Source organism: Nelumbo lutea, chromosome 6, assembly GCF_056320005.1.
Source record: "Nelumbo lutea isolate HS-2025 chromosome 6, American lotus-T2T, whole genome shotgun sequence".
Classification (NCBI taxonomy): domain Eukaryota; kingdom Viridiplantae; phylum Streptophyta; class Magnoliopsida; order Proteales; family Nelumbonaceae; genus Nelumbo; species Nelumbo lutea.
Window position 1 is genome coordinate 39,026,343 of NC_142689.1, and position 24,306 is coordinate 39,050,648.

Consider the following 24,306-nt stretch of genomic DNA (forward strand, 5'->3'; position numbering starts at 1 on the left):
GCCCCTGCTGTAAGTGAGTACAATAACAGAAATAACAGAAAAAAACGCTTTAACTAGCCAAACAGACCCTAACACAAATAACTAAATTATTTCAACAAATTCTAAGCTTTTACCCAATCATCAAATTTTTCATTTTATGGAAAAAAAAAAAAACATACCAGGTAAAGAAGGGCTGGCTGAGGTGAATGAGTCAATATCCCAGCTGCTAAAGCAGTCACCAACCCAATGGCATATCCTGAAAGAGCATACCAAATGTATCTGTACCCTTTGGAAGAAGATATATCCAACACTCCTGCTGAATCTCTGCTCTTTTGATGATCAAAATAGAGGACCAAAGCAAGAAGCATGGCTGGAATAGCCTTCAAAACCAAACAGCGTATTTAACTTTTTAGAAATTCTTACCAGAGGCAGAAAGAAAATGCTAAGAAAAAAGCACTTATTCCAAAGTATAGATATTTAACTATTATTTTATCTTCTTTTTTGGGGGGTTCCATTGTTGTCATGATAATATTGATTCATACACATTTAATCCAAATATGCAAACACTGTTATGTTACATTCTGAAATCTGAATAGTAACTGCTTCCCTTTTTCAAGTGACAGCATCTTAACATAGCTACCCTCCTTATACTTGTATCAACTTGAAACTCAGACAACCAGGAAAAAAGTAGTGTATCAACAAAAAAATTAGTTTAATATAGGATAACCCAACAACCTTTTCTACATGCCTATACAATAGATTTAAAAAGGAAAAAGGAAAAAGCAATGAAAAGAAAAGAAACAGTGGGTATAAAAATCAATCATCTAAAGACCATCCAATTTAACAAAGCAATCTGCAAAACCAGCATTAATGTCTGCAAGTTCTAAATTTTTTATTAGGTACTTAATATTCTTCCTCTACACAAAGTTGGATGCATGCATAGAATAGTTTCTGACCATGGACGTCATGCAGAGAAGTCTACAAATCATAACAAATAATCTGGTATAATAACATAAAAGAAGGCCATTACCTACAGTTGGTCCTAGCTATTTGGTCATGGGAGAGGTGGATGGGGTACAGGACAAACCTTTGACATTTTTTTTTTCAAACAGTGGCTTCTTTCAGACTAGAACCTGTGTTCTCTCTCACGCTTGTCAGCCGAAGATTTTACCATTACACCAAACTGCAAGAAATGGACCCTCGGAATAACAGCAAAACCACCTCCAAACAGGAAAAAAAAACTGCATAATTGTCAGCCTAATAGTTTGTGTTTGTCACTAATAATATAGTGGGCTCGTGGTTGATGGCACCTCATACAGGAAGACCTACATATTGAATATTCACAAATGGTACAGCTGAATATTTGTCTTACTATAAATAGCATGGCTGCTCATCAATGGATAACGAGTCCGATCAACTTAACCAGAGGAGATCTCTAGGATGATCCACTGATATTCTAGAGAGCAATAAGTGTCTACTTTTGAGAAAATGAACTACAACCCAAGTAAGATACAAGCAAAGCTATTTACTTTTTCTTCTGCCTTCCTGAAAATTAGTAACTTCGAATCACGAGAAAAGAATCACATTACAATTAGCATCTATGCTACACAACATTTAGCCAACATATCAACAAAATTGTTTGCTTTCTAATGACTACAAGGAAATGCTACATCGAATGCACCTGTGGTATGATCCAAAACTTAACCAAGTGTTCACAGATTCATCCAAGCTTGAGGCGCATATGGTAAGCACTTGAGGAATCCTTTCTACTAGACATTTATAAGATGGAACAAAATCGTAATAAAAGAAACTTTTGCACAGAGAATTGTGCATAGCATAGCCAATAGGTTGGAACCATCCGATGACTATTGTCTACACATTTTCTGAAACATACCCAAACTTCTTTATATTCCTGATCATCCAAAAGGATGAAATTAATCATATAGGTATATTCTTTAATTGTACTAGTATTTTTTATCAAGGAGGGCTGGCAGTGAAAGATATCAATTACAGTTAACCTGACCTATAAATAGAACTTTGTATTCACAAAAATTGCTTGAACTAATACAGAAGAGCATTTTACAAAATTTCAGCATGTCATTGCACTGTTATAGCTGTCAACTACAATATCGTTACCCAATTTTGCAAGAAATTGAAGTAGAATCAATTAAGATAAAAAAAAAATGGCATACCATGTCACCAAGCCCAAGCATCATGAAGTCTGACGAGTTGCCTCCTGGAGCCATCCCACCCAATAAATCCCTGGGAAAGACGATCTTAACTGGCAACTCCAGTTTCTTGGTTATTAACTGCAACCCTGGAAGACTCAAACTATTTGCCACAGTATGAACAGGATTAGAGGCCTGTTGTGTGGCAACCGATACCATTACATTTGCCCCAAAGAACCTCTCAGAGAAGAAAACCCAGAATATATCATACACGAACAAGCAAACGAGGAGAATTGCACATATTTTGATGTTTGGAAGACGGACATGGCTAACAAATGCAATACAAATCGAGATGCCCAGCAAGTTGTTCAATATCCAATGCCCAGAGACCAGCCACGCTGTGACAATTCCTGCGCATACCACTACCAGAATCCCTTGGCTTCGAGTGAACGACTTTGAACAGCACCGAGAAATAAATGGGTCCACCAACCCGAATTGCGTCTTCACATAAGTGACATAAGGGTAAAGGCAAAAGAAGAGGGAAGAGGCCGAAGCGACGGCTGTGAACGCAGTAAGGAGCTGTGATACCGATGAGAACAGATAGAACATCAAAAGCAGGCTACAAGAGCTCAATATGGGTATCATGAGCGCTTGGGACCTATCTAAAGTGATGGACGCCTCCGACAAATCACGGTTTCGTTCCATTTCCTTTCCATAATTCAGAGCTCGAAATGCCGATCCATAGGCCACAGTTACTGCTGTTAAAATTAGAATGACAGGGGCAGGTTCGAGCAAATAGAGGAGCTTCCATAATGATTCCATTAGAAAAATAATTAAATAGACGTTTTTTTAGATTCGATACTTGAATTCGTTCTTCCCCACAGAAATTAACATTCCATGAAAAAAGAAAACCCTAGACACACAGTGTTCTCGCTACCAAAGCTGCATTATTTCTCTGGTGCTATCTCGACAGAAGTGCATGCATCCTGCAAAATAATGAGCTGAGAAAAAGCAAGAACATATTTAACATGATTGAAGAGATGGCATAAGAACTCATGCAAAATCCAAAAGCAACTAAGGACAAGAACTCGTGCAATCTGCAAGCACAATCACCCGAGAAAAAAAAAACTACGCTAACAGTACATTCATGCATCAACCACTTAAAAGCTACAGGTAAAAGCCAACTTCAACCCAAATACAAACTATACAAGAAATTTCGGAATATCAACTAAACTATTCAGGCAAGGAGTCTGCAATTCCATCTCTAAAGCCCATTTTCCGTTTAAATATCTAGTTGCCACTTCAAATCAAGCGATCTAGGGCTTCAAACCAAACAAAAATTTGATCTTTTTCCAAAAGAATAGGTTCAATAACGAATGTAAGCGAGAGATACTTTCTTCTTTCAAATGGAGGGAAGACAAACCTTGGACTTGAAAAGCGTTACCTTCCCCCTAAAGGGAATTCACTTGTTTTTAATTTTCACAAGACAGCTAATTACACTGCCTTTATAGACCTTACGGTAAGGACAAATTGACTGGTTTCTCAAAATGGCACGATTCTGCCAACCGCGCCTAGGCCGGTAAGAGTATAACGGCTACTATTAATCAATTTAAGCGGTGTTTGGGAGTGGTGTTGTATCTAAACGGAATGTCAATCAGGACAGCGAGATTGGATACAGGTTACTAGTTGATTATCAAGAGGAATAATTCCTAAGATAAAAAAAAAAAAACCTCATTAACGGGCTGTTTGAGAAGTCTTTTTGAAAGATATTGTAGTAACTCTGATAGTGAAAAGATGTATTGAGTTTTTGTATGAAGATCTGAGTAGCCTAAAATTAGTTTGGCTATCATGCATTTTTTCGTGTCTTTTTGCACAAAAATAAAACAAAAAAGATGCAAAAAACTCCATTTAAAACTTTACCAAATCAACCCAAAATAAGTTTCTCGCATCTGAATTGAAGAGTACTGGCATGTGAATTGCTACAATCCATATTAGCAACCCAGGCCTTACCTTGAAGGCAAAGCTCAAAACTATTGTGTATATCAGCAAGAAAACAGTTGCATAACTTGTAGCCTATTCATATGTCAGCATCTGAATTGAAGATGAAGATCTGCTTTATCATTAAAAGTTACCAAAGAAATTTTATTAAGGTTGAAAAAAAGAAGTAACCCTACTATCAAGGTTCAAAATATCGATACGCCCAATACGCCGGTAAGGGTATATCAGGTGTATTGATACTTGTTTTTTTACCTTTTTCTTTTAAAACTGGTTCAGGGGAACTGGTCTAAGACCCCTCCATCCCCTGAACTGATCAGACCCCCAATACACCCACTGTATGGGCATATCGAAAGGGTCCCAGAACGATATGTATTGGCCAATACGGACCGATAAGTAAATACTTTGAACCTTGCCTACCATAAGTAGAGGACAAGTACAATATAATACAGAAGATTAATTGATATTATATATATATATATATAGCCCTAGCTGTGTGCCAAAAACTTGTTACTGTCAACAAAAACTTGGAGACCATGGAGTTTAATTTGGGTAAAATCAGTTGAAACAAGATAGTATCTTTTTTCTTTTACTTTTCTCATAATTCAAGATAGAACATTTAATAATTGCTCCCAATGAAAAGTTTGTTTTCCTTACCACCCACATGAAACAAATTAGAAGGGGTGAAAAAGGTATGAAAACAATAACTGAAATATATCAGTCTTGACAAAGTTCAACCTTCATTTTACAGGAAAAAAGGGAACAAAAGCAGCAGCTAAAAGGATAAAAGGATTGCCTCCTTATCCCACAGATATGCAACTAGTGGTGAGTAGCAAGTTATGTGGGGTTCAGACTGCAACAAAAGCATGAAGCTTTGGCCTGGTCTCTCTCCTTGAAGTTGTCGTTCCTCTACGAAGCATGTATTCTTGTATTTTCTTTAGACATGGCTAAGTCACAAAGCTTACGATTACTGTACTTGAGGAGTGTTGGTGCAATCTTGGTAAATGTTTGTCAACAACATTGCACTGTAGACTTACTGAATGTGCTCTAGAAAGAGAAAATAAAGGAAATGAATGAAGAAACAACAATATCCCAATATTCTTTTTTTTATATCCTTTGAAGGGCTACACAACGGGGGTAGCCCATCCCCCAACCCATTTATAATTGGATCAAATATGGGCCCGCCCAAATCCAATTTGGTCCAATCTAATCCAATAATGGATAAATACCTATGCTATGTTCTACATAAAATTAATATCTATCTATTAGTAAAGTCTGTTTGACTTCTGTATGTTTAAAGTCAAAGGTTCAATTCTAGTATAAGTTATTCTCGTATCACTTTATTCGTAATATGCAATTTCAAAGTCATTTTTAATTAATTAATTTATCAATATAATATTCCAATAATTTTAATTTAGTTTACTAATGGTATTGTTCAGTATCTGAATCCATTACAGGTCTGGTCCAAATTCATCGGATAAGATTCAATTCGAATCTAAATATTAACATATCAAATTCGGAAGTAGGTATATCTTATTTGATCCAATCCATTTTCAATGCTAGAAATCAAGGCTAAGATCAAAGTACCTTCAGAGGTTGCACCTTTTTATTGTAGCTCAAAAGAGTTGTAAAAAGCTTTATCCTTAACAATCACCCCTCTTCCAACAAGAGTCTAGTTAAGACCATAAGAAATCCCTAGGCTCTCCTTCCTGTGTAAGAAATGTATTAGCAATAAAGCCAGAGAAACATGAAAATTAACTACACAACACAATCAGATGAAAATTAACTTGAATTTTATCATTTGTGCCATCAGACAAATATGAAATTGCTCAACATGCATCCGTCAGAACATCATTTGAATGAATTAGGCACTCCAAAGTTGGGAATGTATGTAGGCTTTGTGTGCAAAAGAAATTTCAAAAATTTAAGAATATAAAAAAGCAACCAAAGGAAAAATTGCACATGGTTGCAGCAAGAAAGTCAAACCCCCCACCTGCTCAAAAGGTGGTTGTGGCTTGCCCCTGCAAAAATTCGATAGAGTCCACATGGCATTTCTCAGCATAGAGAGTTTGGCATGATCATTTAACTATGCAAGTTGAGGAATCATTGCTCCATGGCTTAGAACAGACCCAATACATCCATTCATAAATCTTGTAAATCAAAACAAAAAAAAAAAAAAACAACTAAAATCAGCGTCCAATGCGGGTTCAATAAACATGGCTCAGAATCAAATTGAATGAAAAACAAAATGAAATGATCAGGAGAGAAATAGGCAGCATATATACCTCCATTCTGAAGAAGAGACAACTGTCCGTAAAGAGCAAGAGACTAGGGTTCAGTTGACAGAAGGGGAGGAAGTTTTCGTGTAAGCAGGGAGAGTGCTGATAAGGAGAGAGTAACTAAGGTGGGGGAAGGTGAAGGCTACTGATTAGGAAACTATTTTCGTAGAAGCAGAGAGAGGCGCAGAATAGCGACAACCATACGCTACAAAGAAGAGAAGAATAGCATGATAAAAAACTAATAACAAATCAACCGGTATCATACAAGTGGCAAGTGGAACCGATCAAACTGGTATTAATCAAAATTCAAATTTAGGGATAGAAAGTTCTTCCAATATCGCGGCAACCTTCAGATGAATCCAACAAATAACTAAATTCAATAAAAAGCGATCAAGCATACCTTCTTCTCAACGGCCGAAGCATGAATCACAATGGGAAATTCTTGTACTTGCATTCCTTCTCACCTTTTCTTAACAAGCTTTCTTCTCTTCTATTGTTTCGGAGCTCAACCATATTGTCTTCTCTCCTTCTTCGACCTTCCTCGGCATCGACAACAACCTTGTATCAGTTCCGACGAATCTCCGTCCAAGGGTTTGGCCTCAGAGACATTGTTGCTAATAAATGAACCTAGAAGTAATTCAAAAGAGAAAGAAAGATATAAGAAATCTGAGAAGCGAAATCAAATAGGAAAGAAGAAACAGAGAGAGAAGGAAAGATGAACCTATTGGTGTGAGTGAGAGAGAGACAAAGAGAGTTAGCAGGGAGGGATTAGAAGAGTGGTAATAGATGAAGCAAAGAAGCTCTAGCAGGCAGTGAGGCATGCTTTTAATTTTTTGAAGTTAGATCAAAGAAAGGAGAGCTGAGAGAAATCAAAACCCGTCAGGGACAACAAGAGAGAGACAGAGAGCAGAAAGAGATTACCAGCTTCATTGTTGGACGTCGTCTAGGTGAGAGCTCAACACAGAGAAATAGGGCGGGAAATTCGTCACCGTTTACCCACATTCAAAACTGCCATTATTTATTAGATTTCCTATGGTGTATAAGGTTAATACTCTAATATTTCAACTTGTTTTTTTGATCATTTAGGAATAAGAGGTTGAAAGCAAAAGATCATTAACGAGATAAAACTTCATGGGTGTGAGGTCCGAGAAGTTTATGGTCGGCTCAAAAGATAGAGTTACCACCCATTTAATTCAAGAAGAAATTGGTCCTCTATAAATTTTGGAAAGTTGATACGTTTTGAAAATAGTAACTTCATCCCCCATTAGAGAGGCACTCACCAAGAGACTCTAAGTCCATTAGGATTGAGAGAGGAAATGTGTTAAGCTTTCAATTTCTCAATTTTTGAATTAATAAAGATGAAAGGGGATGTTATCGGGATTTAGGTACTAATTTTCCCTAAATCCCTCGCCTCTCTCCCTCTAATTCCAAGATTATGTGAAGCTAACAGGAAAGCTTTTGCAAATTTAGAATTCTAGTCTCTATTAATTTGAAATTAAACTAAGTGATTTTTGAAAGGAGACTAATGCAAAACAACTAACCAACAAGGATGACAAATCACAATGCAGGTTAAGAAACTTACCTATTTGAGGTAGCCTTTGACTAAACTTTATAGCAACAATTTCAGAATTTGAGAATGGCGTCCTTTGATATTTTTGAACAAAGGAAGATCATGCAATAGCTTCTTAATGCGTAGGATTGGAGACTTGTCTTTCTAGGGTGTTTAGTTGGATCCTACTCTGAGATGGAAGTTCTTTCTCAAGTTTCTTGCTGAAATGGTTAGAGGATTCGACTAGGAGTTCTCTCCTTTGGTTTTTCCTCTCAAAAAGTCCTCTCTTGAAGCTCAAAATCTGACCTATTTATAGAGAAGGGAGGCTGGAGCAAGTTTGAGACAACTTTCCATGTGTTCAAGGCTTCAAACATGCTTAAACATACAAAGAAACACCAAAAACTCAATCTAACATGCTTTTTCAAAAGATTTTTAGGGGTTTAGTTAGTCAATCCGAGGTTCTCATGATTTCCTTTATTTTTCTCATGGCCAATGGTGTTATTGTTCATATTAGGCTCAGATGTGATTTGCTAGTATCAGAAAATGTAAATTTAAAGTGGCAATAATGGCCCTTTGTGTCAATTTCTTGGTTAAAAATTTATTTTAATTAATTTCATCATTTTTCAATCCTAACTAATGCCACTTGTCAAGTTTAAGACCAATCTAAGTCGTACATCTCAATATAACCCTAGTATGATTTTTCAGAGAAGTGATGTTTCCTGCTGGTAGAGCCCCAAAAGCTTAACGTACTCTTTGAGGGGGGGTGGTGACTCTGAGGGGGTTCCCACCTGGGGGCGCCATTGGGTGAGCGTTGGCAGTCATGGGGCTTCCCCCCCCCCCCCCGTCACCCATGACACACGGGTAGCGCAGTTGCATGCACTAGAGGCGACATGAAGGCACATTGATGCTTACCGAGCGCGACATGGTAGCGCAATGACATGCATAACAATGTGCAAGGTTTTACTTGATAGTGCATGTTGCTGCACAATGATGTGCACTAGAAGAGATCTGGGAGTACGACGATGCACGCGTTGCAGCACAACGTCTGTTGAGTTCCCCTTGATCGCAAGCGATGTGTGTTGTGTTGGGTGCCCTCCGTAGCATGCACGGTCGCACTTGCTATGTTGAGCATTGCGTGCGTTGCCGCAGCCTTAATAGTGTCATCCTGCGCGTGCTCATGAACACGCGTTTGTGGGTTAGCGGTGCTGGGTTAGGTGATGTGCAAGGTGTTTGGCAATTGTGCTTTGGGTGCCTCCCCGCATGCTGCCCAGGGCACTCCATGGTGCCTCCGTGGCGTACCTATTTCAAGCATGGGAGGCCCCCATGGGGACCTCACATGAGTGGGAATGGTGCAACACAATTGGCATCTCTCGCATTTCTTGTGATCTCCTGGTGACCCTTTTCGAATGTTGATTCATGTTGGTGGTTGCTTTCCGTGCTTAGTGGGGCCTTTGGGTGCTGCTTTCCTCGACCATTCTAAGTGTCATTGATGTGTCATTGGTTTGGGGGGTGGTTGCCTGAAGGTGTACGCGATGTGCGTGAGTGGTGTTTGGATGGCATGTGTTGATGGGCTCTGTGCTTGTGGTTGGAACCATTAACCTTCCCCTCCTCTTCAGTTTCGCCCAAGCTAGGTGTTGCTATCTGGGCGTGTGCAGATGGTTCCTGTGTTGCCTACCCAAAGAAATGAAATTGATACCCCTCGAGTGATAGTTTGTCTCTCTCCTCCCAAGGTAGGGGGTGAGGCAGCCATGAACATGTAGAACGTGATGCCATGCATTGTCTTGTGATTGTGCAATGCACTCGGCACATGCCTAGTGTGTGTTCTCTTGGATGTAGAAGATGCCAAGGGTAGGGGCCTTAGGTCCCTTGTTACCACCCTATTATATGTCCTGATATCTAATCGACAATTGCAACCGCATAATGTTTTTGGATGGTCTCATGCGGGTTGTGATGTCGACAAGGAATGCTACTTGGTTGATCCTGCCAGTAGTCATATGCTTGTCTCAAAGATTAAGCCATGCATGTGTAAGTATGAACTATTTCAGACTGTGAAATTGCGAATGGCTCATTAAACCAGTTATAGTTTGTTTGATGGTATCTACTACTTGGATAATCGTAGCAATTCTAGAGCTAATACGTGCACCAAAACCCGACTTTTGGAAGGGACGCATGTATTAGATAAAAGGTCAATGCGGGCTTTGCCCGCTACTCTGATGATTCATGATAACTTGACGGATCGCACAGCCTTTGTGCTGGTGACGCAACATTCAAATTTCTGCCCTATCAACTTTTGATGGTAGGATAGTGGCCTACTATGGCGGTGATGGGTGACGGAGAATTAGGGTTCGATTCCGAAGAGGGAGCTGAGAAATGGCTACCACATCCAAGGAAGGCATCAGGCACGCAAAGTACCCAATCCTGACACGGGGAGGTAGTGACAATAAATAACAATACTGGGCTCTACGAGTCTGGTAATTAGAATGAGTACAATCTAAATCCCTTAATGAGGATCCATTGGAGGGCAAGTCTGGTGCCAGCAACCGCGGTAATTCCAGCTCCAATAGCGTATATTTAAGTTGTTGCAATTAAAAAGCTCATAGTTGGACCTTGGGTTGGGTCGAACGGTCCACCTTGCGGTGTGCACCGGTCGTCTCGTCCCTTCTATCGGCGATGCATTCCTGGCCTTAACTGGCTGGGTCGTGCCTCCGGTGCTATTACTTTGAAGAAATTAGAGTGCTCAAAGCAAGCCTACGCTCTGTATACATTAGCATGGGATAACATCATAGGATATCGGTCTTATTACATTGGCCTTGGAGATCGGAGTAATGATTAACAGGGACAGTCAGGGGCATTCGTATTTCATAGTCAGAGGTGAAATTCTTGGATTTATGAAAGACAAACCACTGCAAAAGCATTTGCCAATGATGTTTTCATTAATCAAGAATGAAAGTTGGGGGCTCAAAGACGATCAGATACCATCCTAGTCTCAACCATAAATGATGCCGACTAGGGATCGACACATGTTGCTTTTAGGACTCCGTCGGCACCTTATGAGAAATCAAAGTCTTTGGGTTCTAGGGGGAGTATGGTCGCAAGGCTGAAACTTAAAGGAATTGACGGAAGGGCACCACCACGAGTGGAGCCTGCAGCTTAATTTGGCTCAACATGGGGAAACTTACCAGGTCCAGACATAGTAAGGATTGACATGCTAAGAGCTCTTTCTTGATTCTATAGGTGGTGATGCATGGCCATTCTTAGTTGGCAATTTGTCTGGTTAATTCCGTTAACGAACAAAACCTCAGCCTGCTAACTAGCTATGCGGAGGCACCCTCCATAGCCAGCTTCTTAGAGGGACTATGGCCGTTTAGGCCATGGAAGTTTGAGGCAATAATAGGTCCGTGATGCCTTAGATGTTCTGGGCCGTCGCGCGCTACACTGATGTATTCAACGAGTCTATAGCCTTGGCCAACAGGCTCGAGTAATCTTTGAAATTTTCATTGTGATGGGGATAGATCATTGCAATTTTTGGTCTTCAACAAGGAATTCCGAGTAAGAGCGAGTCATTAGCTCGCGTTGACTACGTCCTTGCCCTTTGTACACACCGCCCATCGCTCCTACCGATTGAATGGTCCAGTGTAGTGTTTGGATCGCGGCGACGTGGGCGGTTCGCCACTCGTGAAGTCGCGAGAAGTCCACTGAACCTTATCATTTAGAGGAAGGAGAAGTCGTAACAAGGTTTCCGTAGGTGAACCTGCGGAAGGATCATTGTCGATGCCTGCCCCACGGAAAGACCTGTGAATATGTGATGCCTACAAGGGCCCACGAGGGGTGGTCTTGGGGTATGACCTCCATGGCCGTCTCTCGCTTGCTAGGGGTTGCGCTCGACACATTGTCTTGTGGCCTCCTAGATAACAACCAACTCCGGGCGTGGATGGCACCAAGGAATCTCCATGGAAGGGTGCATAATCCCATCATTGTTGGGTGTTTTGCCTCTGTATTCAAAAATGACTCTCGACAACGGATATCTCGGCTCTCGCATCGATGAAGAATGTAGCAAAATGCGATACTTGGTGTGAATTGCGGCGACGTGGGCGGTTCGCCACTCGTGAAGTCGCGAGAAGTCCACTGAACCTTATCATTTAGAGGAAGGAGAAGTCGTAACAAGGTTTCCGTAGGTGAACCTGCGGAAGGATCATTGTCGATGCCTGCCCCACGGAAAGACCTGTGAATATGTGATGCCTACAAGGGCCCACGAGGGGTGGTCTTGGGGTATGACCTCCATGGCCGTCTCTCGCTTGCTAGGGGTTGCGCTCGACACATTGTCTTGTGGCCTCCTAGCTAACAACCAACTCCGGGCGTGGATGGCACCAAGGAATCTCCATGGAAGGGTGCATAATCCCATCATTGTTGGGTGTTTTGCCTCTGTATTCAAAAATGACTCTCGACAACGGATATCTCGGCTCTCGCATCGATGAAGAATGTAGCAAAATGCGATACTTGGTGTGAATTGCAGAATCCTATGAACCATCGAGCCTTTGAACACAAGTTGCGCCCAAGGCCTCGCCTCTCCCCATTAGGTGTTGGAGAGTTGGTGTAGATGTTGGCCTCTTGTTCCATTTTGGTGCGGTTGGCTCAAATGATGGCCCTCGACAACAAAGTGCCACGACGGTTGGTGGTTCAATCTTAGGTGGTGGAATGTTGGACGTCGTAAACGTTTTGTTGTCATTAGGGTGTCGAGTGTGTGACCCAATGAGGGATCCGTTGTTGACGGAGCCTGCCTTGCGACCCCAGGTCAGGTGAAGCCACCCGCTGAATTTAAGCATATCAATAAGCGGAGGAAAAGAAACTAACAAGGATTCCCCTAGTAATGGCGAGCGAACCGGGATCAGCCCAACTTGAGAATCGAGCGACCTCCGTCGTCTGAATTGTAGTCTATAGAAGCATCCTCAGCAACGAACCGTTCTTTTGGTCTACTTGGCTTATACTAATGGGCCAAGGTGGATTAAGTAAAGGGATGGCATCAGCCTTTTCTCTCTTTCATGGCCTTAGGTTGGAACACATGAATGGGTGATTTAATCTAATGTATCGAAACAAAATTTTTTGGTTTAACAGTCAAACAAGTGAATTAGGTCGTGAAAATTGGCGTACTAGGGTTTTTTAGGTCTTTGATCATAGTGGTGAGGTCTAATTGGTTAAATTGGGTCAGGATGATGGGGATCCATGGTTGACAAGTTTGGATTAATGAGACTTTCTAAAATAGAATCTTTACTCAATGGTTGACAAGTTCGAACATTCATAATTATATTAGAGTGATGGATTTTTTATCAAAGGTTCGGATTAGTTCAGATTAAGGCTTTAAGCATGTTTAAGAATGAGATCTTGATATTTGGCATGACTAGTTGTTTAAAGGTTTTGTTTCTTGTAATGGAGGATAGGTGTGATGAGGTGGCACAATCATGATTGTTGGAAGGGAATATTGTGTATTTGACAATGGATTTGAGGGCATATGAACCAAGATTTGGTTTCTTGGGGTTTTGACTCGTTTTGGAAAGAAAGGTGGGGTTTGATCAGGTATCCAAAGTGTAAGAAGTGGAACAGAGAGGGAACTAAGCAAAAATTGGGGGTTGACAATGGGCTTTATCTTATGTTAATTATTATCCTTGGGCTTCTTCATAGGGCGGCTGAAACAAGGGATGCAAATGGATTGGATTGAATTAGGGTATATTCGAATATGATCCGATACACTATAGATCCGATCCAATCGGCTCTAATAAATACTAATTCAATTCAAATCCAATCAGGATGAAAAATATCTGAATATGATCCAATCCAGTTTAATTTAAAAAAAAAATTAATAAATCATTAAATTGAAAAGAAAATATAATAGTTTAAATAAAGAAAAACAAAAATACAAGTATTTTTTAACTATTTTCATCATATATACAATATATATATATGTTTTTTTAAAAAAAAATAAATAATCTCATAAATACTGATTTTATTCGAATCCAATCAAGATGACAGATATCTGAATATGATCCAATCCAATTTAATTTTTAAAAACTAATAAATTATTAAAAGGAAAAGAAAATATAAAAATTTAAATAAAGAAAAGCAAAAAAAATACAAGTATTTTTTCAACTATTTTCATCATATATGTGCGTTTTTATAAAAGTTAAATAATATTTACAAAAAATGCAATATAAATAACATATTTATAAATAAATAAATTAAATATATATTATATATAAATAATTAAATAGCATATATATCGAATCGAATCCTTTTGGATCAAATAGGGGGTGATCTGAATCAAATTTAATTTTTCATCAGATCCAATTCAAAAATCTTAAATAGGGATATCCGAATCTAACGAAATAGGATCTGACTTCGGACCGGATTAGATCATGATCCAATCCATTTGCACCCCTAGCTGAAACCAGGGATACTTAGACTTAAGTGTTGGGCCCATATTGCGCCCAATTTGATTGGCTCAAGGGTTCTAGCATGGACTAAACCCATATGGATTGATATAAGACCTTTCTTGATCCACACCATTTATTATCTAGTAAGACTAGTGAAGTTGTCATGTGAAATGGGTCGAATATGGGTATGGATATCCTAATAAATAATGCAATTAGAGACATAACCAAATTAGGTTTGGATATTCCTAATTACATTAGAATTGTCATGACTATAAAGGATACAAGAAGTAGAAATCGAACACTACTAGAATACTAGTGCACCTCTTTCTTACACCTTTTTCTCTACACCTAACCTCAAGAATCTTGCTTTCTCTCTCTCTTTTTTTTTTCCTGTGTTTTTCCTACAAAGCATTAGAAAACTAAAGTGGTTAACAGCTACATATATCCAATCAAGCTGTAAAAGGAAATTAACTGAAGCTAGTTACAAGATTGACCTCTTCACATCAACTACACCATCTTCAGTTAGCAACACTCTATGATCGCTGTATTAGGTATACTCATAATTTATTTTGGATTCAAATTTGGTTCAACCCAATGCTATATCGGTCATAAGAGAATTCAATTCTCCAAATCTAGGGAATCCAATTCTTGGGTTTTAAACTGATTTTTTGAAACTCAACCAATAACCCTAGCTTGTTTGCCCCACATGCTAATGTAACAGTCCATTCAACAACCACTACATATGAAATATGGCATACTCTTCAATTTCCATATGAAGGAACTAATTTTGCAAATATTGTCACTAACAATTTGTGCAAAGAAAGTGTTAAAGATGTACAAGAAAGGCAAGGGTTAGAAGACAAGGCTAAGAAAGGAAAGGTGAAACAAAATGAGTCTCTTCAAACATCAATAACAAAAATTGATGCAGAAATAGGTCCCTAAGAGATGAAGAACATGATGAGGCAACCAGAAGCAATGACAGTTCTTATATTGGAAAAATAACCTCAAATAATGCTTAAACAAAGGCTGAGGTAACTCTAAATCCTAAATCTCTTGAAAAAAATATATGAATGAGATGTTACGTTGCGTTTTAGGAAGCTAGTTAATGTTAATAAGACATTAGTTTGAAGTTTATTAAGACTAAACTATAGGAAGAAACACTCAAAAAGGACAAATCAATTAAAACCACTTATTCAATTTTGTGGAATGTCATATCAAAAGCCTTTAGTGAATAAATTATTTTATGATAGGGACAAGAGTGTTATTACACTTAACTATGTATGAAAATATTGTTGGTAATATACTCTTATACTTCAACTACTTTAGACCAATGGAGAAGTGTGTATTGTACATTTCTTTTCTCTTAAAATTTGTTAAAATGGTAGGACCACGTGCAAGCACTATTGTAAATAGGATTAATCCTGCTTATCACGTTTCAATATGATAAATAGGAAGTTCATGTAATTTTTGAGCTCATTAAAACAAGTATATTAGTCTAGCCTTAGTTGCACTGAATTATAACCAAATGATTGATCTTACCTCATCAACACTTAAATTAATCGCTTCTGAGATAATAAGGTTTTCCCTTAGGAATTAGTCTAAAAAAAGCCAAAATTGACAAAAATAGAAAAGTAAGTGAAATCTGATTTGACTAGACATTTTGGATGATAAAACCTAGTCAAAACCATTACCTAGGATAATATATCTTTTGGTGAAAGTCCTAACACACCAAGTCCAATGGTTGCTCAAAATCTATCTCACTTTAGCTTTTGATTAAACAAGAGGAACAAAATGGGTGGTGGTACTATGAAAACAGTTGCTTTTTAGGTGTTAGCTTACAAAAATACCAAGTTGGGATCACCTCAAGAATTATTACAAATCTATATCTATATTATTATAAAAAGTACGAATGAGGTGTGGAACTTTTCTTGATTAAAATGCCCTCATTTGTTATTTAGTCCATCTCTAATTATGAAGGTTGAAAATATAATTTCAATTACGGCTTGTCACCTCATTTAATCCCCTCTCATTAACTCTTGTATTTATGATATTAACTCCCATTCTCTCTTATTAAATCCCATATTTAAGTTAATTTTTCACTAATAAATGCTACTAATTAGATAATTCTTGTATTTATGGTATTTTAAAACTTACTCAAAAACAAAATCATTCTTTATCTAAGTGATGACTAAGCAATTCAACTATCCATATCAAATTGACCAATCGATAAAATCATAGTTAGATAATAAAATTTTTAAATAGAAATAAATATAGAAAATTACAAAAATGTATAAAAATAGACAAATTTATGATATTTTTTATTAATCAAATTGAAAAACAAGTGTAACAACCAAGAATTATTTTTATTGATGATGAAAATGAAATACATAATCTAAAACTAACAAGAAATGAAATTATTTTCTTATTCGACAGAGATCAATAGTTCAACTTTTGGGTCAAATATGTCAATCTTGAATATCATAATTAAATAGTAAAAGTTAATAAAATATAAAAACAAGCAAAAATAAAAAATACATAAATTTTACCAAAAAAAAAAGTTTCACCACATGTATAATATCATATATGTAACATATTAAGCAAAAAATGTGTAAATAGCAGTATTATTTTCACACATGGAAATAAAAAAATTATAGAAAAAATTGAACGCATCTATAACTCCATATTTACACTACTATTAATAATATGAATAAATTGTGGAACTTTCTTTTGACTAAAATACCCATTTTTATTTTAATCCCTATTTAATTATGAGGTTTAAAATGTAGTTTGAACTACAATTTTCACCTTATTCAATTCCCCTTCTTTAAATCTTACATTTTTTGATAAATAAACAAAAAATGTATGCACTAAGAAGATAAAACATTACAAAAGAAGAGTCTAGCCAAATAGGCAGGCCTGCCAATGATACCCAAAACTTTGTAGCCCAATATGAGGTGCTTATGTAATAAGATCTAGATTTTGCGGTCTGCATTTGATTAATAGTGAAGAACAAAAATAAAGAAAGGATTCCACCACATGAAGGTGGTTGGGATTCCAATGCTGAAATTGATTTACTCACAAGTGAAGATATTTATCCCACATGGAGTGAGTGTAGAGTAGTAGATAGTCAAAATGACAAGAAATCTGTAGCCTAGAATTGTTCCTTGTGCTATGTTTGCATATTTGGTACTAGTAAAGAATCTAGTTAGTTTAAATAGAGTGTAGTTGTTAATGAATGTAAGTTTATTTAGCTAAACTTGTATGAAAATCTCATGTTTAGAAGGATAAATTCTACACTCTAAAAGGAATGATGATTCTAACAAAATTAGCAATCAACTATTAAAGAATCGAGTACTCAGTTATTCACTAATAAAAAAATTGAGTAGAATCCTAATAGGACCTACATGGTAATGGAACACTCATCCAAAATGAAAGATCTAAGACATTCATCATGGCTAGAACATCAGATCTATTATTTCTTATGTGTTTTGTAAGTCATTTAAAGGCTTTGATCTATAAACTTCAATTGATTTTATGTGCTTTGATGAGTTATCCATGTACTTTATCAATAATCTATGAGCTTCCTTTGGTTGATTAATGTGGAATGATGAGTCATCTATATGTTTATATGGTTATTTCCTTATATAATTCGGGGGGTGTAAGTTGATGAAGGGATGAGGATGGTTAGACTTTCAAAGTTTGTAAGATAATGGTAGTGAGAGAAATCAGAGAGAGAGGAAGAGAGAGAGAGAGAGAGAGAAAGGGAAGAAAGAGAGGATACGGGTTTCCTCTTCTATGTAAGTCGATGGAGGAATGAGGATAGTCTAACTCTGAAAGTCTATAGGAGAATGGTGGTGAGGGAGATTTGTGAGAGAGAGAGAGAGGACTTGGATTTCATCTCCCCTTAAATGGGTCTAATGATTATGATATTAATGAGTCCCCATATGGGTATGGGGCCCTACTTATAGTGTTTTGGACCTCTATCTTCTAGAATCATTTTATTTTTTCTTTTTACCTACTTGCTATTTAGGAATGTTCTTAAATGTTATTATTCTATAAGATTCTAGGTCTTCAATTGCTTGTAAATAATTAATGGATAATTAGTTTGTTTCGATTCAATCTAACCTAGATTTATACCGAGCTGGCCAGGTTAATGTACTTATACAAACCCATTATCTTATAGGGGAAGTTGTAGTTATTATGCCTGAATGTCTATTTTACTTAGGAGGAGTTAAATAATTGTTCTCAAATGTTTATATTTGCATGTCTATATGCTATTATACATCTATATATTTCGTGTAGCATATTGTCAAAGGGAGTTATCATTATATTCTCTATGTACATGTAACTTGTTATCATTTTTCATCAATGGTTTGTTATCATCAAAAAGGGGGAGAATGTTAACCTTATGTGTTTTAATAATAATAAACTTATTGAGGTTACAAATGAATTTGTTGTTAGATAGTTTATAACCTTAGCTACAATCAAATTGATGTACACTAACTTTTATGTATTAATAAAATTAATACATTATTGTTTTATGTTCAAATTGATATGTTTCTATGACTTACTCCTTAAGCTGGGCATTTATGAGACTTGTATTAGTTTAGAAAGTTCTTAAACATTGGATAAATTTGGGGAGTTTATCTTGACAAGGTTGACATTAATGTGTTGTCAAATTGGTAGAGCAACTTATCTCAATTGCTAGGGTTAGACCCTAAGTACAGTCAATGGGTGCTTGTTGGAAGCATTGAATCTGAACCAATTTTCAGTTATGCCTTGGACCATAGAGACAGATGGGAAAAACTAGAAAATTGCACTTAACCCTACACTTGATTATAATACTACACTAGGTCCTAGACTGAATTGTTGTTGATATGCCAATCTGTGAGATCCACTTAGTGTCAAATACCTAGGTATGTTGGAGCATAATGTAGGATGCTACTTAAGTGGGTAATCATAATAATAGGATTGATCCCTTTGTTAAAGAAAGTAAATATCAAGATTACACTTTTCCTTATGGAAAAAGTGGTTCGCAAAATTTTTTAATCCCAAAATCCATATAAACAGAGAGTGTGACATTACATTTTGCAATTAGGAAAAATGTCCTTCCTTGTGAGCAGTGTTTTGATCATTTAGGGCTCAAAGGTTAAGGGCAAGAGACCATTATAGGGCTTAAAACTTGATAGGCTTTATCTCATAAAAATCCATTATCCTTAGGCTTCATAGGGTGGTTGAGACCAAAAATCACTTAAACTTAAGTGTTGGGCCCAAATTGAGCCCAACTTGATTAGCTCAAGTGTTCATTGCCCTTATGTAGTGAATTCGGCATATCTCTTTCTAGACATGGTATGAGCCCATATGGACTTATGTGAGACCTTTGTGGGTCCCATGCCATACAATATTTAGGCCTAAGAAGCCTAGTAATGATTATGTAAGTGAATCATTAATGCAAATGGGCCTTAGCCCATTACTAGTAAGACTAGTTAAAACTAGTCACATGACAAGTTGTCACGTGATTTGGATCGAATATGGGTATGGAGCTCCATCTCTTAGTTTAATTAAATCCTAATCCAAATCTGATTTGGATTAGACCTAATTGCATTAGGAGAAAGTTCTATATATAAGGTTAAAGTGGAGAGGTCAAACTATCATATTCTAGACACTTTTTTGCTTTCTCTCTCTCTCTCTCTCTCTCTCTCTCTCTCTCTTCTCTCTTGCTTCCCATAAACCCTAGTTTGAGCCAATTTTGGAGGGGACTGTTTCTCCACTTTTTTCTATTGTGGTTTTGAATAAAAACATCAATTCCAATCAGTTGGAGATTGAAATTGGTTGAACAATGAACATAATTGTAGGATTGACCTCAAGTTCTAGATGCACCATCTTTAGTTGGGAGGACAATCTAGGTTCGAGTTTTTGACGTGAAATACCACTATGGGAGCTACAATTTTTGGACTTCGTATCAGGTACGCTTAGTTTAATTTTGGGTTTCAAATCTAGTCTAGTTCAGTGTAAGATCAACTTAAAAAATTCAGATTTTGAAATATCGAGAAATTGGTTCCCAGGTTTGGGCTAATTTTTTTTTTTTTTTTTTTGAAATTCATCCATCAAACCTACTAGGTTCATGCATGAAACAAATGGGTTTTAGTCCTTCCAACATGTGTTAAGTGTGCAACTATATCCATTAAGTTAAAAGTGTTTAACAAATTGCTATGATGAGCAAAGCATGGATAAAATACATTAGGTAGGTATGAATTAACTTAAATCTCTTCAAAGAAGAAGTTTGTTACTAAAATCTAAAAAGAAAGAAACATCTAACTCTAATAGTCTATATTGTGTCATGTTTTAAGATTTGATGTGAATCATATGCATGAGATGCACTTTATGGTTTAACTTAAACTTAACCAATCTTGGTTAATGTAACCTTAGAGACCAATGACTACTATTAGGTATGGTTCTTAGGTGTTTGTAGACTTAAAAGGTAATTAATCTAAGCTTGGAAGCCTAAAGGACCAATTTCTACACCTTTATGATAGAAATCTCTAAGTTTCTAAGGTTGTAAAGAGTGAGTAATTGACTACTTATAATTCTATAGTTGACTAACCATGACTAGTGTTTTGTAGACATTATTCAATAATTGACTACAGAAAATCATGAGTTGTCTACGCATCATAGTGAGACTAGATATAAACTACTAGTCATTTATTAAGAGGAAGTAGTAAATTGCTTAAGAAAAAAGATTCCTCACAGTGAGTAGTAATCGACTACTAGGTTTTTCTAGTTAATTACTTGAAGAAAAATTTAAGCATTTGAAGCCAATATGGCTATTACTTCTTATGGCATGCCTTCTATCTTGTTGAAAACTCAATTTGAACATTTCCTAGTATATATTGATTCCTTCCCAATGGATATCTAATAGTCATATACTTTCTAACACTATAAATCAGTGGTTTTGGCTTAAAGAAAAATAAGAACTTTACAAATGAAGATCTATTGAGAAAAAAGGGAGAAATGTTAAATTTATAAGCTAAATCAGTTATGCAATGAGAAAAACTGAATAACCTCTTGGCTTATTTGTTTCTCACTGAGATTTGTTAAATCTCTTTAATAATTTGAGCAAATTACCTTATGCATTCTCTTGCTTTGATATAGTTTGCATTGAATTTGTTTTCATCTACATACTGAGAGGCATTTACTTTGTATTTGTGCTTACATTGTTATATCTATTGTATTTGGGGTGTTCAAGAGAAGAACATCATTGTAGGTGCGGTTAGCATCCATAAGCCAACTGTTCAGGTTTGGTTGACACTTAAAAAGTTCAATGATTCAAATCTTGTAGGGGTTTGACCTAACCTACATAAAAATCTTTGTATGCTTTATTTGTTTATTTCTATTTATTTGGTCACTGTATCTGTTGCATATTACATAGCACATAGACACACACATAACCCTCCATTCCATTAATCTTGCATTCATCATCTTAGAAGGCTTTAGTTGGGGAAAATTGTTTTAGTACTCAATTCGCGCCATATTGGGTTAGGATATTGGGGCAACAAGTTATTTATCTCAAACCAAAAGATTTGCTCCCTCTAAGTTTGAAGATAAAGACACCATAGCCATCTCTACTTGAATGATGGTATATGACTTTAAAAAAGTGGTTTTAGGTGAGATGAGAGAGGTTATAGGACAAGTTTTTCTCAGATCATCTGATATCAAGGATAAGAGGTTTGAAAGTAGGAAGAAAAAAGAGTTTAGGCTTTAAAGGGGAAGATCTTATGTAGGGTTTAGTAATAAATGTATGTGTGGGTTCTTCAAAGACTCGATGTTTTTTTTTTATTTCCTAATGAAAGCAGGGGGGGGGGACTTTTTCGAAGTTGTTATGAGTTTCTTAGATCTGATACCTGATCCAGTTGAGGTATCACTACAGATCCATGTGGTTACCTCGATATTTGAATTCCTACTTCTTTTCAACATACACATGTGAACACAAGTATAGTTACTACCCGTTCTAAATTCCTTGGCAAGTGAGCTAAGGGAGGTTTTGCCTTAAGAATGCTTAAGTGTTGGTTTGTGTTTGCAATGAGCAATGCAAAACTATGGAAAAACCATAATGAGCCTCAAGATAGAAGTGTAATATGAAACAAATCTTATTGCAGATCTAGTGCAAAATAAGACATCATAACGTTTTTTTCATGATGAAAGATGTGATAAGGCAATGGTAGAGTATGTAGATGCGATTGATGTATTGAGAGATTTGACGAAGGACTTAACGATGAGTAGCCAATCACTAAGTGGGAGGAGATTACGATATTGCAATGTAAGAAAGAGATAAGAATTTGTGATGCAACGTTGTATTACAAGATTTCACTATAATAAAAGGATAAAAAGTACACGATATAAGATATTGTGGTTCTATACTAATGTGTTGTCTCATTGTTTTACTATCACCATACAATGACTAATTGCATAGTTTTGTGACATGTCACTTGTCCCAAGAGAAACAATGTCTAAATCATGCATTTGCATTAGTCCCTCTACATATTTATAAAAGTATTTTGTATCAATGATCAAGAGCTTTGGTAATGAGTTCTGTTGTTTTAAAGTTTACCTTGATGTAGCCCTTTGCTAATAGAAGTATTTATGTCAATAAGCAAATGTTCAATGTTTTGGTTATAGATGAAAATGGTAATTGTTATAAGGATATAGAATATACTAGATTAGGCATGGGATAGGAAAGCTTTCTAATGCAATTGGTGATGTTATTGATGAAGTTATCTTTTAATAGGTGCAAAAAATGAAAGAGGAAATACTTAATGTAGAGGAATGATTATTAAAATTAAAGGCCTATGTTATAAACACATAAAGTCAAAAACCCTAAAATTTAATTAGTGATGCATGATAGTCACTTATAAGTGAATTGTAGTGTTGGTGTATCCATTGAATAGTTTAAATTAAACTTAGGGGCTAAGTTACTGTCCGCCTAGTCCAAAAAGCACTCAAACCATTTAGTTCTCATTCTGTGTTTTTTTTTCCATTGTTTATGTTTCTCTCCTGAGTTTTTTATTAGCAATAATTAAATGTGGTGTGACTATTATTCTTGTTTATGTATTTGAAACCTACATCGATCAACTCAACGTCAAATGGTTGTGAAAGTGGATGAAAGAGCTGAAGAATCAAGAAAAGGGAGAGGATTTTTGGCCTTTGGTCCCAGTTACAATTAAGGAGGAAAGACATTTTGATAGCATTGATAGGGAGGACCTTCTATGCTTCCATGATGTCATCAAGAAAGAAATCATTTACCACTATCGTGAAACCGGTGATGACTTGTCCAACTAGGTAGATTTATTGCTAGATAACCCCATATTCTATAAATGTCTCATTCCCTCTATTTTTCTTTTGGTTGTAGACTATTTTAAGGGCATGGCTCATTGGTATTGTAGAACCCATATTTTCCTAGTTCCATTTGGGGAGTTTGGGATTTTAGTAGAGAATGTGTCCTTATTGTGTCTATGCATGAGGAGTACTATAAGTTTAGCACAACTGGTTAATGCAAAGTGCAACCTTAAGGTGACCATCGAGCATCCAGACATTCAAAGAGACCTTGTTTGGGATTGGGCACAAGGCAAAGTTGCCCTTACATAAATGGTTAAGTTTTAAGTTTATGAAAGGTGATGAGGGGTTAAGATGAAAGAAGGGAATAGTCAAAAGCACCTTATTGCATTCATTCCATTCCCTAGGAGTCTAAATTTTGGGGTGAGAGATAATTTGTTGCCTATGGCGATACTAGCTGCAATAAAGTATGTGATGCCAGTTAATTCTATGTTTTTAGGAAATTTGTTTAATTATATGGATGGTACTATCCATCAATTGCTATACCCTAGTTGTAAGAAAGTTATATTGTTTATATGCAC

General features: G+C 36.7%; 1 protein-coding gene, 2 non-coding genes and 1 pseudogene across 13 annotated transcripts in view; 3 read left to right on the forward strand and 1 right to left on the reverse strand.

Moving 5' to 3' along the window:
• LOC148848651 (signal peptide peptidase-like 1) overlaps positions 1-7,436 on the reverse strand; it is a 47,248-nt gene extending 39,812 nt beyond the window's left edge. Inside the window, exons 1-7 of one of the 11 annotated variants that reach the window (XM_088951238.1) lie at positions 7,343-7,357; positions 6,822-7,048; positions 6,428-6,626; positions 6,136-6,292; positions 5,730-5,851; positions 2,172-3,133; positions 159-359 (exon numbers count right to left, since the gene is read on the reverse strand). In XM_088951238.1, the coding sequence (XP_088807364.1) occupies positions 159-359; positions 2,172-2,969 (999 nt within the window). In that variant the 5' untranslated portion in view covers positions 2,970-3,133; positions 5,730-5,851; positions 6,136-6,292; ... (1 more) ...; positions 6,822-7,048; positions 7,343-7,357. The other 10 variants (XM_088951239.1, XM_088951241.1, XM_088951236.1 and 7 more) reach the window with 10 other exon arrangements.
• Positions 7,437-9,937: 2,501 nt separating this feature from the next.
• On the forward strand, positions 9,938-11,738 carry LOC148848652 (18S ribosomal RNA). The gene has a single exon (XR_016101617.1). It is a non-coding gene; the product is annotated as an 18S ribosomal RNA (ribosomal RNA).
• Positions 11,739-11,976: 238 nt separating this feature from the next.
• On the forward strand, positions 11,977-12,165 carry LOC148848653 (5.8S ribosomal RNA; annotated as a pseudogene).
• A 241-nt stretch (positions 12,166-12,406) lies between these two features.
• LOC148848654 (5.8S ribosomal RNA) lies at positions 12,407-12,561 on the forward strand. The gene has a single exon (XR_016101629.1). It is a non-coding gene; the product is annotated as a 5.8S ribosomal RNA (ribosomal RNA).
• The last annotated feature ends 11,745 nt before the right edge of the window (positions 12,562-24,306 follow it).